Genomic DNA, 16,330 nt, shown 5'->3' with positions numbered 1-16,330 from the left:
AGAATTGTGGGTTTGTCCTTCTTTAACTGAGGGGTGTGAACAATTTTGTCCACGTCTGTACATAAGTTTTACTTTGTACAGTGTCCTTGAGTGTTTTGAAAAGTGCTTTCAAATAAAATGCATTATTCTTATTATTATTATTGTTAAATGTTGAATAACGGTGCACTGGACGATGATTTTGTCTGCATCAGACTCTATTGATTTACGTTGATTTGTGATAATTTCACTACTGTAAAGTAGAGTGTAGGGAAAAATTGATTTGACGATATATCGCGATATTTAATTTGATGATTTTGGTATCGATTTAAAATATTGACATGGTGATATTTAATTAATTATTTACAAGTGCCCTTCAGCGTCTTACTTTTGGTTTCCACCATGAATTTGTGGGTCAAAGAAATACGAGATAAAGCTGCAGTGCCTAATGTTGTGATCATTAAATAAAATGAATTTTGACATTTTATTACAGTAAAAGATGTATTAATATTCATATAGTTTTTTTCTAAGTACAAAATTGTTCTGCTATAGTCTTTGGATATATCGTGATGTATCGTATTATCATATACCTGAACTCTTGCCAGTACCTACCGCTGGAATTTCTTTAATTACTTAAACAGTTGAAGACTTGCAGTAGTGAAAGGACTGTAAACAATAGAGCTAAAGCTCCAGTGTTAAAAGGTTGAACACTTGCACAATCATCACTTTCATTTTCCATGGGTTGGACTCTTGATGTCAGCTTCTGTCTCCAACCTTGACATGGTTGTGGGTGTAGCGTCTTGACTCAGTTAATTGAATATGCAGATTAAGATTCTTTATCACAAATGTGTGCTGAAGGGGAACAATGTAGGCATAGACAGGAGATCTTAATGAGGAAGTCTGAGCATTGCTTTTCAAACAACATACGATAAATTAAAATCAAACTATAAAAGCAAACTTCTCAGTCACCGTCTCTGAAATGCAAGATTTTAAGTAGGAATCTGAAAGAGTTTTAGAGTTTTTAGCAAGACCTCTCAAAATGGATCGCATTCCTCCTGTAAAGAATTTATTCATTTAACTTGGCAGGGCACTTTTTCTTTGTCTTTCTTAACTGAGGAATGACACAAACACAAAAGAGGAAAAGGGAGAGGGAGGCAAGCAAATAATGAAGTGTTGAATTATATGACAGAAAGGGCATTTGAAACAGATCTCCTCCAGCTACTCGTTTTTTATCTGAAAGAGCATCCTCTTTTAGATTTTTTTTCCTCCCTGCAGGTCTTGATAGAAAATGCAATATAATTAAAGCCATGTATCATTTGGTTATAACTCAGAATTGCTTCCATCATTCATAGACAGGTGCTCATCCGTCAAACTTCCCCCATCCAGCAACATGTTCCCACAGCTGGCAGACCATTTTCTTTGGACCCACTTCTCTTTCGTCTGTTTTGCTTCATAGAGATGAGTGAGATGGACACAGTTGCAGCTTGACTGGTCTCATAGTCCAAAGACGTATTCCCTTAGTTGTAAAATGGAGTCCCAAAGACTGTCCCAAAATATCAGGAAAATATATCCAGTTAATTAACAAGGAATTGGTTGTTTTTATTGATTCATGGGTCTTAAAACATTGGGGCATTTCAGTTTATATTCTGTGGAAAAAAAGAAGAATAATTGGAATCTCGGTGACAAGTGCGTTCAAACTTTTGACTTGAGGTCAAGGTTTTTCTGTGATGTTTGTCTTTGGGTGTTATTTATTTCACCAGAATTGGTTGTAAGTCATGGACTGCAAGGACCAAGTTGTTTTTAGATTTTTTTTTTCTTTCTTACTGCATGTTGTGACAGAATTTTGCTCCTGGCACGTACTCACAACTCACCAAAATTTACACACACCCAGTACACGGCGAAAATATATTTTTGATACAGTCAACGACCCCCTCAAATAAAGAAAAAAAAAAGACATTTCAGTGCCAGAAATTTTTACTCAAAAAATATCTCAAAATCAACTAATGAAAACAAAACATGCATGTCGCGGATATCTAAACATTTTACAATTACTATGGGATGCCACAGTGCAATAGCTTTGCAGATTTGGTATTTTTTAAATTTTCCCTTAATGTGAAAAAAATGTTGTTTGAGGATTCAACATGGAATTTAAAAAACATACAACAAAGTTTAGTCTACAACCACAACCAAAATGTTGTTGACCTTTGATTTTGGGAATAGGAAGCCATTTCGCAGCACAGTTGACAATCCACTATAGGTGCTCAGTTTTGAACATGTGATATTTTCAGTGATTCGAACAAAGAAAAAAAAGATCTAAAATGGCAGCTCAATGTCAGGATTTTCGTCCTGAACTTCAATCTATTTTCTTCACCTGTTGGGGCCGTGGAGTTGCCGGAGATTGTCCGGGTTACTGTTGGGAGAAGGCAGGCAGCTGGAGCGACTGCTTCCACTACGCTAGGCAGCCGCCCGGTAGACATCGTAGTGATCTAACGAGCTCCACTGCCCGGGCTGCAACAGAGCTAGTGACGTCTGCTGCGGTCCCAGGGCAGTGGAGCTTGTTATGCTAGCCCTCTGGTGGTTGGTTTCCCATCAAACGGAGAGCCTCCGTAGAGACCGTCATAGCAGGCTGAATCGCTCTAGCTTCATGGTCTTACAATGATTTTCTTATTTAGACAGTAATTAAGAAGATCCTTAAGTTTGATTTATATTGTTTCCCTCTCTGATTATTTCTCAAACTGGGGCACAGACAGAGGGAAGTAACGTTTAAAACGACCATCAGGAGTGAAGAACACCAAACCGGTAGAGACTCTGAATGATCTGGTGAACCCGGATACAACGACGTAGTTGCCGGCGCCTCTGTAGAGCTCTCCAAAAAACATAAATCCAAACTACTCTCTCAACATCATCCATGTTTTCCATGATGTGGCAACGACTGAAGTCCAGAAAAACTTCGCCGGTGACTCCAAGGCCTCGAGAGGTAAATTTGACATGTAAAAAACAGAGAGGCGCAAATTTGACGCACGAATTGCATCCGGAGTGTATGCACCACAACGCCGCTTGTGGCTTAAATTCATGACTAAAACTGCTGTAAAATAATTGGAATTACATAAAAACTTGATGTCATGACATCATAACTGACACAGAATACACATACAAGGTTTTTGCTAAATTTCCTTTGTTTTTATCTTTTTTTATCCTTTGAAAAGTTTAATAAAAACGTAGAAATCGTATCTTTTATTTTTAGAGTAAAGCCAACTATTTAAGTGTTAAAGGTCAGTATTGTACTCACATCTGCTTCACAAATATAGCTTAAGTCAAATTTAGGCTAAACTAGAAAGGCAGCTATAAGTAATTACAGCCATAAATAGCTATAGAGCTTTTTTTGTATTTATTTTTCAATTATGAGTTTTTCCCAGAGAGATTAAATGTAATTTTCTTTTTAATTATTAGAAGGTTTTAGTTAGAATAGAAAAACGAGTCTTATTCTTGTTGTCTCGAGTTTGTAACTGGTCACTGACTAAATTGCTTTTTTAATATTCTTTTCATTTTTGCACCCTGGAGATGCAGGAAATGATGCAATCTATGAATAAGAAACAAGCGTTTGCCCAGCTCCTGCGTGAGCATAACTGTGGTAATAATGTTCCAATCATCTCCTCCATGTCAGCCGCTGTCCCTGCACTGGGTTTGCTGCTCTTCCGCTATTAATCACCGCCGGCATGCCTTAGCATTAGCTTTGCTCCTTCAAGCTCATGGAGATTCATCCTTTATTACTTTCACTGGTGAAAGGATCAGGATGGTCAGCTGTCTGCTACCATTATATTTGTCATCATAACACAGTCATAACTTCAAGGGAGCATGTGTTCGGTCGAGGTGAAGGTTGGAGTTTATCAGCGCTGGAAAGAAAAGGGAGCCCAGAGCAAAGTGGCCAATTTTCTCTGAATTGCTTCTGCGGTTTTATTTGACCTAGTTACTGCCGTGTAATAACTCTGCAGTTGGAGAAGATATTGTGAGTATCTTTTCACCTGGGTTGTTGAGCAGGAAAAATAAAAAGTGAGTTAACACAGCCGGATTTAATACCAACGTCTCGCCTCTGTGTGACTGAGATCAAACATGAATTACCATAAAATGTTATACTATTTCCTACATTCGTTTGGGTTTCATAAATATGTTAATACTTGCTTCTTGCACCATCAACTCTGAGATAAAATGTGCTTGTAATAACAGTACTGTTGTATTTACTACACGGGGTGTCTAATTGGCTCATCTGATGCAGTAAAATGTCTGTAGGACAAATAGATCAAATGTGGGGGGATCTTCAAGGGTTTCAAAGTGACCTTAAACTGGCAGAGGAATTCTGGGTAGTTTTAATGAGGTGCTGGCCGCTGTGATGGACAGCTGTGACTAAGTTGACCTTGGGCTGACTGCCTAGCCACTATGTTGTGGCCAAGGCTTCCTGAGAGACACTGTGGGTTTAATGTGGCACGGATGATAAATAAATATGGGATGGATGCACCTAATGACCTCACCTTGACTTTAGGTTTATGTGCTAAAGAAAAGAAGTTGCACCGGAGATTTGTTAAGAGCTGGGGAAATATTTAAAGCACACAAAGTGATCGAAGCTGCAGTTGTGTGATGGTGTTCCTCTGAAGTGTTCATTAGCTTCTCTCAAATTGCAGATGGTCCAAGACCCACGCAGAAGGAAGTAACTTCTCTGCGGGCGTTCATTCTACTTTTCCTCAAGCAGCTCATTTTAAAGGTACGTTCCAGCAGTATTCACACATCCATCACAGTTTCACACACGTGGGGGAAATAGAGACAGCGCCAGTTTTACCCGCTTTAATAACTTCTGCTAATCTGCTCTTTAATACATTCTGAAAACCATCTGTGCCATCAAATATTAATTAAAACTTTGATTTTTCAAGAGGAAATAAATATTTAATTTTGGTACTTGATTACTTCATCATTACAGTCAAGAAGCCAAACGTGTTTGTTCCAGCGTTACGAGTGAGACTAATTGCGGTTCATCTCTGTTTCTATCATTGGGATTGAGTGAAGGCGGCACCGTTTCCTTTGTTGATAGATGCCAGGCATAGAAAATGAGAATTGTTCAGCTCTAAAAGTGATCATCTCTTAAATAAAGGAACAAATTAAGTACTGGACCACTTATTAAAGATTTGATTGGGGTCTTCAGGCTTTTATGCTGCAGTTTAAGATGACAAGTTGCTGCCCACCCCCCGCATGCCAACTCTCAGCAGATAATTATACTGTCACATTTTGTAACTGGCAACCAATGGGATGGAAGAATGAAGAGGCCTTTTGAAAGTGTGTTTTTTTCTTTTTTTTTTGCATTGACTCTGTTTGTTGCTGCAATTAAAGCGCAAATACATTTTTTTTCCAAATAATTTCCAAAGGTTAAATTCTATGCTGATGACATCTTTATTTACTGTATTTTCTCAGTTGTTTAATGCTTGGAAACATTTAAATTTTGCTTTCCTTTAGGATCGAGGTGTGAAGGAGGACGAATTACAAGGCATCTTGAACTATTTGCTCACAACGCATGAGGTACATGAAATCTTTTTAATGTTCCAAATTAGCTTACATGTTTTTTTTATTTTAGCAATTTTATAGTTGAGCTTCAAGGGTACTCATGTTTTTAGCCTCTTGACCTACATTTATTTTATTTTAGATGTTTGAGGATGTTTACTCTTCGCATAGCAAGGATAAGGACTACAGCAGAGGAAGCTGAATGTCTCTCCTTGACATAAAATGTACTTATTACAACTTTGGTGCAGTCTGGAATTTAAATGTTTAATCTTAAAAGATCACTATCAGGTTTTGACAACATTTAAACAATTTGTTTTTTGTGTGAAGCCATTTAAGAAAGAAGGTTAACTCCCCCCAAAAATAAGGAAGGTAACAAATGATCAGACATTTAATAATATTGAGATCCAAAACCAAACTCTTCAACAAAGGATGGCCTCTACTTCACTTAAAGTTCTCCTATCACCTTCCCAGTAGTGTTTTAGTTATGATTATGAAGTTTTTAAACCAAAATCTCACAACCTAAATGTCTTAAAAAGCCATTTTTCATTTTGATCTGAAGCTTTTGTTTCCAAATTCTCCTCTAAGGGGGCGTGGCTTTTGGAATTTAGCTGAGTAGCCCCGCCCCTGATTCCCCCCAACCCCCCATCTGATTATGATAGCTCTGTGTCTTGCTAGCATAAATCTTAACCGCTGCTACATAAAAAGCAATATCTGTAATTTTCAGGCGTATTTTTTTGGGCCGGACAGTTTGACAGACAGTGATTTAAAAGGAGAAATACTCGGAAATGCAAAAGAAAAATGTTTCTTATTACATTTGGTCTCTTTCATTAGAAAAATGCCACACATACATGTTAAAAACTTGATTTTTATCAGAGGAAGTCTTTAAGAGATCACTCAAGGTAACTTAAGCATCAGTATTTTTAGTTGGAACATACAAACTAATTCTTCTCTATAGGGGTTTGCTGTAGGGCAGCCATATATTTACCTATGGAATTTTCCTTTTAGCCTGGGAGTCTGAAAAAGTTTCTGCAGGAAAGCCCGGACACCTTTCCTCCAATATATGCTCCCTTTTGTACTCCTGCCCCCCTGACAACAGCAGGTCCAACAAATTACGTCTTAATATAGAACAAACTGCACAGTGAACAAGCGGTATTCTCCCTCCTCGCCTGCTCCCCTTTGTGCTCCTCCGTCTCTGTAATTATCTTCCTATCTGGCTTTGCCTTTCAGGATGACAATCTGCATGATGTGCTGCAGTTGGTGGTGGCTCTCATGTCTGAGCATCCAGCTTCCATGATCCCTGCTTTTGACCAGAGAAATGGGATACGGTGAGCCCCCCAGGGGTTGACTAAAGACATGCTGTTCAGGCACAAAATGAACAGGGATTTTCTAACATCAATCTAAACACTTAATTCTTTGGCTGTCGCTATGCGCCTGTAATGCATGAATAATTCATAAATTGAGGAAAGAGAAAGAAAAGCAACAATATTGCCACATCGGTTTCACAATATTGAACAATCAAACTTGCTGTGAGTGATCTTAAAGAATGTGCGTTTCCAAGAATCCTGTTTTTATTAGGATTTACATTCAATGTTAATGCAAATTTGTTCTTTCAGAAGTAAGTTGTCAGCTTGCTAGTTCTGGGCTTTTTCAGTGACAGAGGTGTCTCTGGAGACCAGACTTTTGCTGATGTGTGTTTGTTTTAGGGTAATCTACAAGCTCCTGGCCTCCAAGAGTGAAAACCTTCGCGTGCAATCCCTCAAAGTCCTCGGTTACTTCCTGAAACACTTGGGACACAAGTAAGTAATCATTCCAGAAACGTAGGTTTTATTCTCCCTCCAATGCAGTGACCATAGCAACTTCAGGGAGGTCAAAAACAAGGAATGGTTATAAAGTCATCACTTGAATTCATAGAGGTGAGTCATCTGCTCCTGTTTCTCGGTGATCAAGAGATGGTTGACAAGGTGCCAGTTCTGCAAATGACCATGCTCTCCTTCGTGGAACACATCGTTTCTTGGCGTTCTGCCCTAAATCTTTTAATTCCCATTAGAGAATAGTGGGTGAAGGTCAATCCAGAGTCCTACAGAGCAAAAATAAATAATAAACCACATCCTGCTGTATCAGCAAATCACCTTTTTCCCTTTGTGTTAGAGAGCAGAGTTGATGACCCTGAGCAGAACGTTCAGAGATAACCAAAATGTAGATGGAAGAGAATGTTAAGTTCAAGTTTTAATGAGTGTACATCTTTTGCAGCACAAGTGGAAACAATTTTTTGTAATTTTAAAGGTGTCAAAATAATGTGAGTTACATGCAGTTATGACATAATGGTGATGCTGTTGCACGCAGGGCTGGACATACCATAAAGGAAAGGTTGGCAATCGCCTGGGGCCCCCCAACATTTTGGGGCCCCACTTAAAAAAATATCTAAAACAATTTCAAGGCTCATTAATTTTTTATCCTCCCCCATTCCTCTGCAGCAATGGAATATTCCATCAACAGCAAGTTAGCAAGCAGACAGAAACTCTTCAAAGAGATAAAAAAAATAAAGCGGTAAGATGAAGAGTAGATATCTGAGCGGTGGTGAAAATCATAGCCCAATATTACAACATGGTTGACCTGCAGCAACTGCCTATAGCTCAGGAAAACAGAATATTTAGAAATGAAAGTTTTAGAATGAAGTATTTGTGCTTCTCACTATGTCTCTATAATGGTATTGTACTAATTTTCTCAGGTGATCACATTTATCCCTCATGTTCTCTTGTAGGGCCCAGATGACCCCACTTTTAATGTAAACATGCCTAGGATAGCACAAGAGGTTTTTCAGCTCTATTTATTAAATATACATGCAAGCTAAAGGAGAGGGACATTTCCCTAAAGCAAGCCAGGCTTATTTTGTACATTTGTTTTCTAAAACTTCCATGTGTGCACAGAAATAGGGGAAACTCTTCTTATGCACAAATGTTCCTGTTTTCTTCCCTTTGAAAAGTGTTAAAAATGTGTGGTAAAGTTGGCCTCTTAGGCCGTTAACCGTTAACAACCGAGTTAGCATTACAACAATAGTTGTACTGCTTACAGGTGCAGTTTGAAACTGTTGTCATGCTTTTGTATCCTGGAGCCATTCTTGACAGGCTAACTTCATTATCCAATCCACGTCAAGCAATTACACCCAATTTGTGACAGCAGATATTTTTTTATTCAGCTCCTAGCTGCTGTAGGTGAAAACCACACAAGCGAGATGATGACACTTCCATTTTTTTTCCTTTTTTCCAATAGCAAGTTCCAGACGAGCCGTTTTACCGTTTGAATGATTTGTGTGTGTATCCACAGAAGGAAAGTGGAGATCATGCATACGCACAGCCTTTTTACTCTTCTGGGTGAGAAGCTCATGATGCACACAAACACCTTGTCTGTCACTATATACAACACTCTTTATGAGGTAAGAACCTTTTTTAACTCTCAGGAGCTTAGACAACACTCTGATATTGGTACAAAATGTCTCACATGTTCACTCTGCTTCCTGCTCTAGATTCTGACAGAACAGGTGTGCACCCAGGTGGTTCACAAACCTCATCTTGAACCTGATTCCACTGTGAAGATTCAGAATCCAAGTATGCATCTTTTCCTTTTTCATAAATGTGATTTATTTCATTAAAACTGACAGAAAGTGGGCTTCTTTCTGTTTCTGTTTGCACGCATGTTGTATCAGTGATTCTCAAGGTGGTTGCAACGTTATTGAAGAATTGCGCTCCGAGCTCGGAGCTGATGGAGGTTCGGCGGCTCTTCCTCTCAGACATGATCAAGCTCTTTAGCAGCAGCCGGGAGAACAGACGGTGAGCAGGATTTGGTCACTTCCTACACGCTGACGGTGTTAGTAAATACTGAATAAAAAAATCATTTTCAAACACATACATTGATGGTTACACATTGACTGTATAAGAGAGACCTGGACATCTCCGGTTTCAACTAAAAGGAATTTTTCTGCGACACTGATGTTGCAACCAGACAATGTTAGTAATCAGTGATTGGTCTGAGTCAACATTTCTATGGTAACCAATCAGGATCGAGCTTGTTGGAAAGCCACACCCCTTTCACTGAAAGGGCTTAGGCAAATCTGTCAATCAAACATTTTGAATGTTAGAGGTTCGAGGATGATTTCACTGAGGCATCTGATTGGCCAGTTTATAACTTACAATAAAGAAAAAAAACATGACAAAAAAATAGGATTAGAACAAATATAGGCCTCCTAAAAAATAATCTTAAACTCAATTCAATTGTTTAGAATGCTAAGACATAGCAATACTCTTGACATTATCTTAAAAGAGGCCATACCATGATTTTTTTAAGTCTTTCAAAGTAAACTATATCCATATATATGAGCATATATTACCTTTGGAACACTAAAACAACTCGATCTCTGAGGGTCCATCTTTCGCTCCTTGAGACTACCGCCCATTTCATGACATCATCCTGGAGCCATCCTCGCCAGTGTGTCACCCATGAAAATAAACATTAAATTTTTTGTTATTATTGATGAACACATAGTGCAGCCTGGGTGTTTATTCTCAAAATTTGGCACGAACAGAATGGTGACAGCTAAAGGGGTTATTTTATGGTGAAATTTGGTTAAAAAAAGCAGACAGTAGATGAACCTTTTAGAATTCATTGAAATGATGAGAACATTGTTCTGATTAGCACTGGCTGTGAACGTTTCTTTTCCCTTTGAAGCATGATCAATCTCCGTTCTCCGTATCAACAATCCTTTTCACGTGTCCTTTGCACAATAGCCCATGTTCAAACCAGTTGTCCCAATTCCTCGCTTGTATTTTTTCACCAGGAAATAGTCTGTTCACTTTTTCCATCAGGAAATAGTCTGCCCCTTTTTTCCTCCAGAAAATAGTCTGTTCCCCTTTTCCTCCAAGAAAATGGTTTGCTCCCTTTTCCCCAGGAAATAGTCTGCTCTTTTTTTCCTCCAGAAAATAGTCCTTTTCCTTTTTCCACCAGGAAATAGCCTTCCCCTTTTTTTCCTCTAGGAAATAGTCTTCTCCCTTTTTTCCATCTGTCTTTCCAATATCCCCATCTGTTTGGTCCACTTTCAGATACATTCAGGATCCATCCCAACATGTCCTGTGGATTCCTCACCAGAACTTTCTTTACGAAGTTTAAGTGCTGTATCATTTTTTTTTTTTTTTTTAAACCATCCAACCAACCACCAGCTGGGGGTGGGGGGTCGTGAAGCTGATGGCCGCTAGTTTTGGGGAGAAAGTGTTTGTGTTAGCCTGGGGGTTTAGCAGACTCCTCCTGGAAGGGGCTGTTCTCACCTTGTGATGTCAACATGTGAGTTTTCGTGGGTATGGGAGGGGCTGTTGTTGAGAGCGCAGTTTTAGAGGAATACTCAGAAATACATGAATGGATCAAAATACGGCTTTGGGGTTCTTTATAGTGAAGAACGAACATGATAATACACTTAAAAGTTTAACAAGTTGTTTTTTTTCATGGTATGGCCCCTTTAAGTGTTGAACGTATTACTGTGCAAGAAATGTAGACTTGTAGTCTTGTATTTTGTAAGCAATCAGATGCAACTTTATCACTTATTTCTTTTCAAAAAAATCTAATAAAGAATGTGTAAATGCTGCAATAGATTACTTAATCATCACTCACTCCTTCATTAATAATAAAGTGAGCGCACAGGTAGAGGGGTCATCCTCTTATCAGAAGATCAGAAAATCAAGTTTAGATCCTCCAGCCGCTGCCTGATTAGCGTGTATATGGCATTGCCATTGGTTTGTGAATGGATGGACTGGGAGCAATGACTCTAAACCGCTTTGGGCCTTTCCACAACGTAGGAAAGGGGCTGTTAGAGCGCAGATTTTGACTATAAAAGGATCATCTTTGGATGTGTCTGTTGCAGGTGTCTGCTGCAGTGCTCCGTGTGGCAGGACTGGATGTTTTCTCTTTGTTACATCAATCCCAAAAACTCAGAAGAGCAGAAAATCTCAGACATGGTGTACAACATCTTCCGTATCCTCCTCTACCACGCCATTAAGTATGAATGGGGTGGATGGCGTGTGTGGGTGGACACGCTCTCGATAGCCCACTCTAAGGTGAGTATTACACAACAAAGAGAAACACTGACCTCTGCTGCTGAGGGAGACTTTCCTCCTGCAGATTTGAGTTTCAAAGTTTTTTTTTGTAGGTGACATACGAGGCACATAAAGAGTACCTGGCTAAGATGTACGAAGAGTACCAGCGTCAGGAGGAGGAGAATATCAAGAAAGGGAAGAAAGGTTTGGTCAGCACCATCTCGGGTCTGTCTGCTCAGACGAGTGTCATGGAGATGAGAGAAATGAACGACAACTCCCAGACACCCGAAAGCGAGACGGAATACGAGAGCGCCGACTCTCGCAACCTGCTGTCAGACAGGAAGGAGAGTTTCAAAGGATCAGAAGGTACAGTGGGCGGAGTCAGGGTTGAAGTTCATGACCTTCTGGTGGACATCAAGGCTGAAAAGGTGGAGGCCACTGAGGTTAAGTTGGACGATGGAGACTTTCCCTGTGAAACTGAAAATGGATCTCTAGTAGAGGTCGATTCCCTGCTGGATAATGTTTATTGCACTGCAGTAGGAAAGCTCAACAATAATGTCGGCTGTATGTTGTTGCCAAAGAGCAGTATGGACGACCAAAACACAACACCTCTTATCTCGCTGGATGATGAGGAAGGCGTCCCGCGCGGCAATAACTTCCTGTTTCCTAAAGCTAAAGGCAGCACGGAGGACAAGCTGATACCTGATCTGGGTTCAGACGGAGCTCTAATTCTTCAGAGTCCAGAGATGCCTGCTCACTCAAGGCCAGATAATGAACTCAGTCTTTTATCTAACGTGACAAATAGCACTTTACCCGACGTCCCAGTGAAGGGTGAAAAACAGACAATCCTTGAAGGGATTAGCTTTCTGACTGCAACCGAACCCAATACCCTATCTGTAGTCCCAGAGGTTGCAGATGCAACTGATGTGAGCCGGTTGACTGACAACACTAGTAGTGGATTAGAGACGACAATCAACACTTCTGACTCGGGAACATTGGAGAACGGCAAAGAAAAGGAGAGGAAAATTCGAACAACAGCCACCACACAGGTTAGTATGAAACGTTAATCGTGACGCTGAGTACGCATTCTTGAACAGCATATGGTGTTCACACTGGACAAGTAGGGAGGGGTTTCATCTTTTCCTTTAGTACGGTTTAATAGCGCGTGAACGCCACCTACAGTTGAAAGAGGCTTAGAGACCAAAACGCGTGTTTACACGTTTACTTTTCATTGGAAGTTTTGAATTAAATGTGTGTTGCTGAAGGTGGTGTACACCATAGACCGTATATAGACGGACAGATCACCTATGGAAAATGCCAGCAAATGAAGCGAGTGGTGCATCACAATAATCGGTTCTGAGTCAATGTTTCTATGGCAACCACAGGGGCCAATCACAAGTAAGATTGTTGGAAGTCCACACCCCTTCCTCTGAAAGCAGGATCTGGAGAATCTGTCGATCAAACGTTCGAGGCGGGGCCAGCGAGCATCATATGCTTTTACTGAGGCATCTGATTGGTCTATTTATTACTTGCGATAAAGAACAAAACGTATCATAAAAAAATAGGATTAGCGAGAAAATGTTAAGAAAAAAGGATCAGAGTAAGAATGGTTCTTCTGATGAATATAACGACTAGGGCTGGGTATCGCCAATAATCATATTAATAATTATAATAACGTTATGCATTAGATCGACTTTTATGGCTTAAATTGATTCAGATCCATTAATCGATTTTTAATCAACCCAACCCTAATAACGACGTAATAGCTGTTGATTTCTTTATAGAGATCTATGGGATTTTGGCTTCTTGGATCCAGCAGGTACTTCCTGTTTTGAACGCCAGGGGGGAGGAGTCACAGAGTCAATGTCCTATATACAGGCAATGGTGTGAATGCAACTTGAGAGAACTGAACCGACTAACCCCCTCCCCCCTTGTGATACAAACAGGAAGTGCCTTCTGGCTCCAAGGATCCCATAGACTTCTATAGAGAAATAAATGCCTTTTTAGGGCCAACTCAATAAGAATATCCATTCTTGCTCTACTACGCGGTATATTTTTTTTTTGACCAACCAGATGCCTCAATAAATGTGAGTCGCTTTCAGGAGTAGAGGTATGGACTTCCAACAAGCTCATTCCTGATTGGCAATGGTGGTTGCCATAGAAACGATGGCTCAGACCGACTCGGACCAATCACTGATTACTAACATCATCTGGCTCCAACATGGCAACGGAACGTATCACGAAAAAATAGCAATTGTATTGACTTAATTTACTTAAATCCAGAAGTAAATCATTACACTCACTTGGTCCGGTTCTTTTATACAGTCAATTGTGTGAAACCAAAAGATAATACACATCCATAAAAACGGAGACAAAAGACATCAACCTTTTTTTATAACAAAAATATCACAAAGTTCTTTAATGGAGGAGATGAGGCGATCGTGTAATTTCTGAGATGCTGAAGCAAAGCCAGAGCTAAACCATTAAAGGAAGACGAGGGTCATTTTCCGGACATGCAGGTCCTCAGCGAACAGCTCCATATTAACAGAACCACCAAGATCATTAATTTCCCCGCACTGTGTTTGTAATTGGGACAGGGAGGCCTGGTGCACTTCAGGCGTCCTCCCCCTGAGACTCCGAAAACTGGGCTGCTGGAATCGTTAGCTGAGGGATCAGGAGGGCAGAGAGGACGCAAAGCATTGTTCAAAAATCACCTGGGATTTAGTCATTGCTCAGCTCCTCTGCTGCTGTCAGGAAGTGTAGCCTCTTTTGATGGGGGTGGGTTTTAAAAAATTTGTTTTTTTACAATGTTTAGCTGAATCATTTGTCATGCTTTAGCTGCTTTATGGATGTTTTTTCATGAAAAGGCCTCATTTTTTTGAAAATTAATATATATTTATTATGGCAAATATGGCTTTTGTGCTTAAAGTCACAAATACACCTCAACACACACCCCTCCACCTCATGATACTGATGATTACATTCTGAAAATTCACTTTTTATTTTCACGTGGCTCCCCTCAGAGCGTTCATGGACACTTGGTTTCTCAGGCGGAAAGAGATATCCGCGTGGACCTGGGATTTCAGGGCACGGCCACGGCCGAGGAGCGGCGGCGTCAGTTCAGCCCGGGCCCGCGCACGACAATGTTCCGCATCCCTGAGTTCAAATGGTCACCCATGCACCAGAGACTCCTCACCGACCTGCTGTTTGCCCTGGAGAGCGACGTCCATGTGTGGCGGAGGTGTGTTCATTTATTTCATGTGCACTTATTAGAATATTTGACTATTAACCTTAAAAAATTGAACATTTCAAATATAATCTTCAACCCTGACTATAACTTTGGATTTTCTGCTTTTTTTCTCTGCAGCCAGTCCACCAAATCTGTCATGGACTTTGTTAACAGTAATGAAAACATCATCTTTGTCCACAACACCATCCATCTCATCTCACAAATGGTGGACAACATCATTATTGCTTGTGGAGGGATTTTGCCTCTTCTCTCAGCAGCTACGTCTCCCTCTGTGAGTGTAATCTGATGTCAGCAAAGGGGAATACTGCCATCTAGTGGTGGTTAGCTATGCTGTTTCTATTCATAAAATGCTTCTTTCATACAGTACTTGCTGAATGAGGTTACCTTCAGCCATTTATATTCAGTGTACGGATATTTAGTCTGAATAAATCACTTTTATGTTCAGTTTTCTTGATCTCTTTATTAATCAGGATTTTTCATTTTTATATCTTGTTTCTTCTTTTATTTACAGATGGTTTTCTATATAAAAGTGGTCTAAAAGCAAAAGGATTATGAAGCTAAATCTGGGCCAATATTACAGTAAAAAGTTTGGACATTTTACATTTTTTTTGGCCAAAGACCAATACTGTTTTCAATTTGTTTTATTTGGGTTTCAAATAATATTGGCCTCAATTTACCTCCATAAAGGATCACTTTTATAACACTCTGTGTTCTAGTGAAAATTGTGTTCTTGTGGCCTTTTTTTCATGAAGTAAGACATAGAAAAAAAAAATAAATTGAGTATTTATTTGTTGAAATCATAGTAATTCAGGTGCAGAAAAAAATCCAGCAAGAAAAAGTTACAACAGAAGGCTACAAGTTCCTGGTCTGCTTAATTCTGATGCATCCGCTTGTAGACGACTTGAAGATCCATGTATGGATAACTTTGGTATTTTGTAACAACCTCACTCTGCGTTTTCAATGTGGAGGTTTAGGACTTTCTCCTCCACCTTCTTTGGAATCAGGCGCTCATGGTCCAGACTGAAGGTGACCCGTGCCTGAGTGGTGAAATGATGCTAGCATCATGGCTAATTAAAGCTAACATTAATTAAGCTAACAATCCAGAGTGAAACGTTAACTGCAAATCCCATCATCAGGACAGTTTGCTGGATTCAATGACAGTTGCACTAAACCATTTAACTATATGGAGCTAAACTGGGGCTAATATTATTTGAAACCCAAATATAACAAATTAAAGAAAGATTGATGTTTGGCCAAAGAAAAAATAAAATATCCGAAATGTTTTGCTGTTTTAAAATATCTAAATTCTGAAAATTTCTAAATAAAACACGGGGAAAAAAAGAGGTAAAAGTAAAAAAAAAGATTTGAAACTGAAAAAAAAAGGTTTGAAAATGACATTTCGATTTTGAAACTTAAACAATTTAACATTTAAACCTGAAAATAATTAAGTTTATTTTAGAATATCAAAAAGTTTTGGACATTT

The 16,330-nt window shown here is 39.5% G+C and overlaps 1 protein-coding gene across 1 annotated transcript in view; it reads left to right on the top strand.

The window, feature by feature from the left end:
- Positions 1-16,330, top strand: part of nbeab (neurobeachin b) — a gene marked incomplete in the record, with an annotated part of 255,493 nt that overhangs the window by 84,756 nt on the left and 154,407 nt on the right. Inside the window, 11 exon segments of the mRNA XM_036214796.1 lie at positions 4,653-4,732; positions 5,476-5,538; positions 6,748-6,845; positions 7,224-7,316; positions 8,845-8,953; positions 9,044-9,125; positions 9,224-9,347; positions 11,426-11,618; positions 11,711-12,646; positions 14,621-14,838; positions 14,965-15,118. Of these exon segments, the coding sequence (XP_036070689.1) occupies positions 4,653-4,732; positions 5,476-5,538; positions 6,748-6,845; positions 7,224-7,316; positions 8,845-8,953; positions 9,044-9,125; positions 9,224-9,347; positions 11,426-11,618; positions 11,711-12,646; positions 14,621-14,838; positions 14,965-15,118 (2,150 nt within the window).

The sequence above is a fragment of the Oryzias melastigma genome, linkage group LG13 (genome assembly GCF_002922805.2).
Source record: "Oryzias melastigma strain HK-1 linkage group LG13, ASM292280v2, whole genome shotgun sequence".
Taxonomy (NCBI): domain Eukaryota; kingdom Metazoa; phylum Chordata; class Actinopteri; order Beloniformes; family Adrianichthyidae; genus Oryzias; species Oryzias melastigma.
Note: the sequence above shows the minus strand (reverse complement) of the source record. Positions and strands in the feature narration are given on the sequence as shown.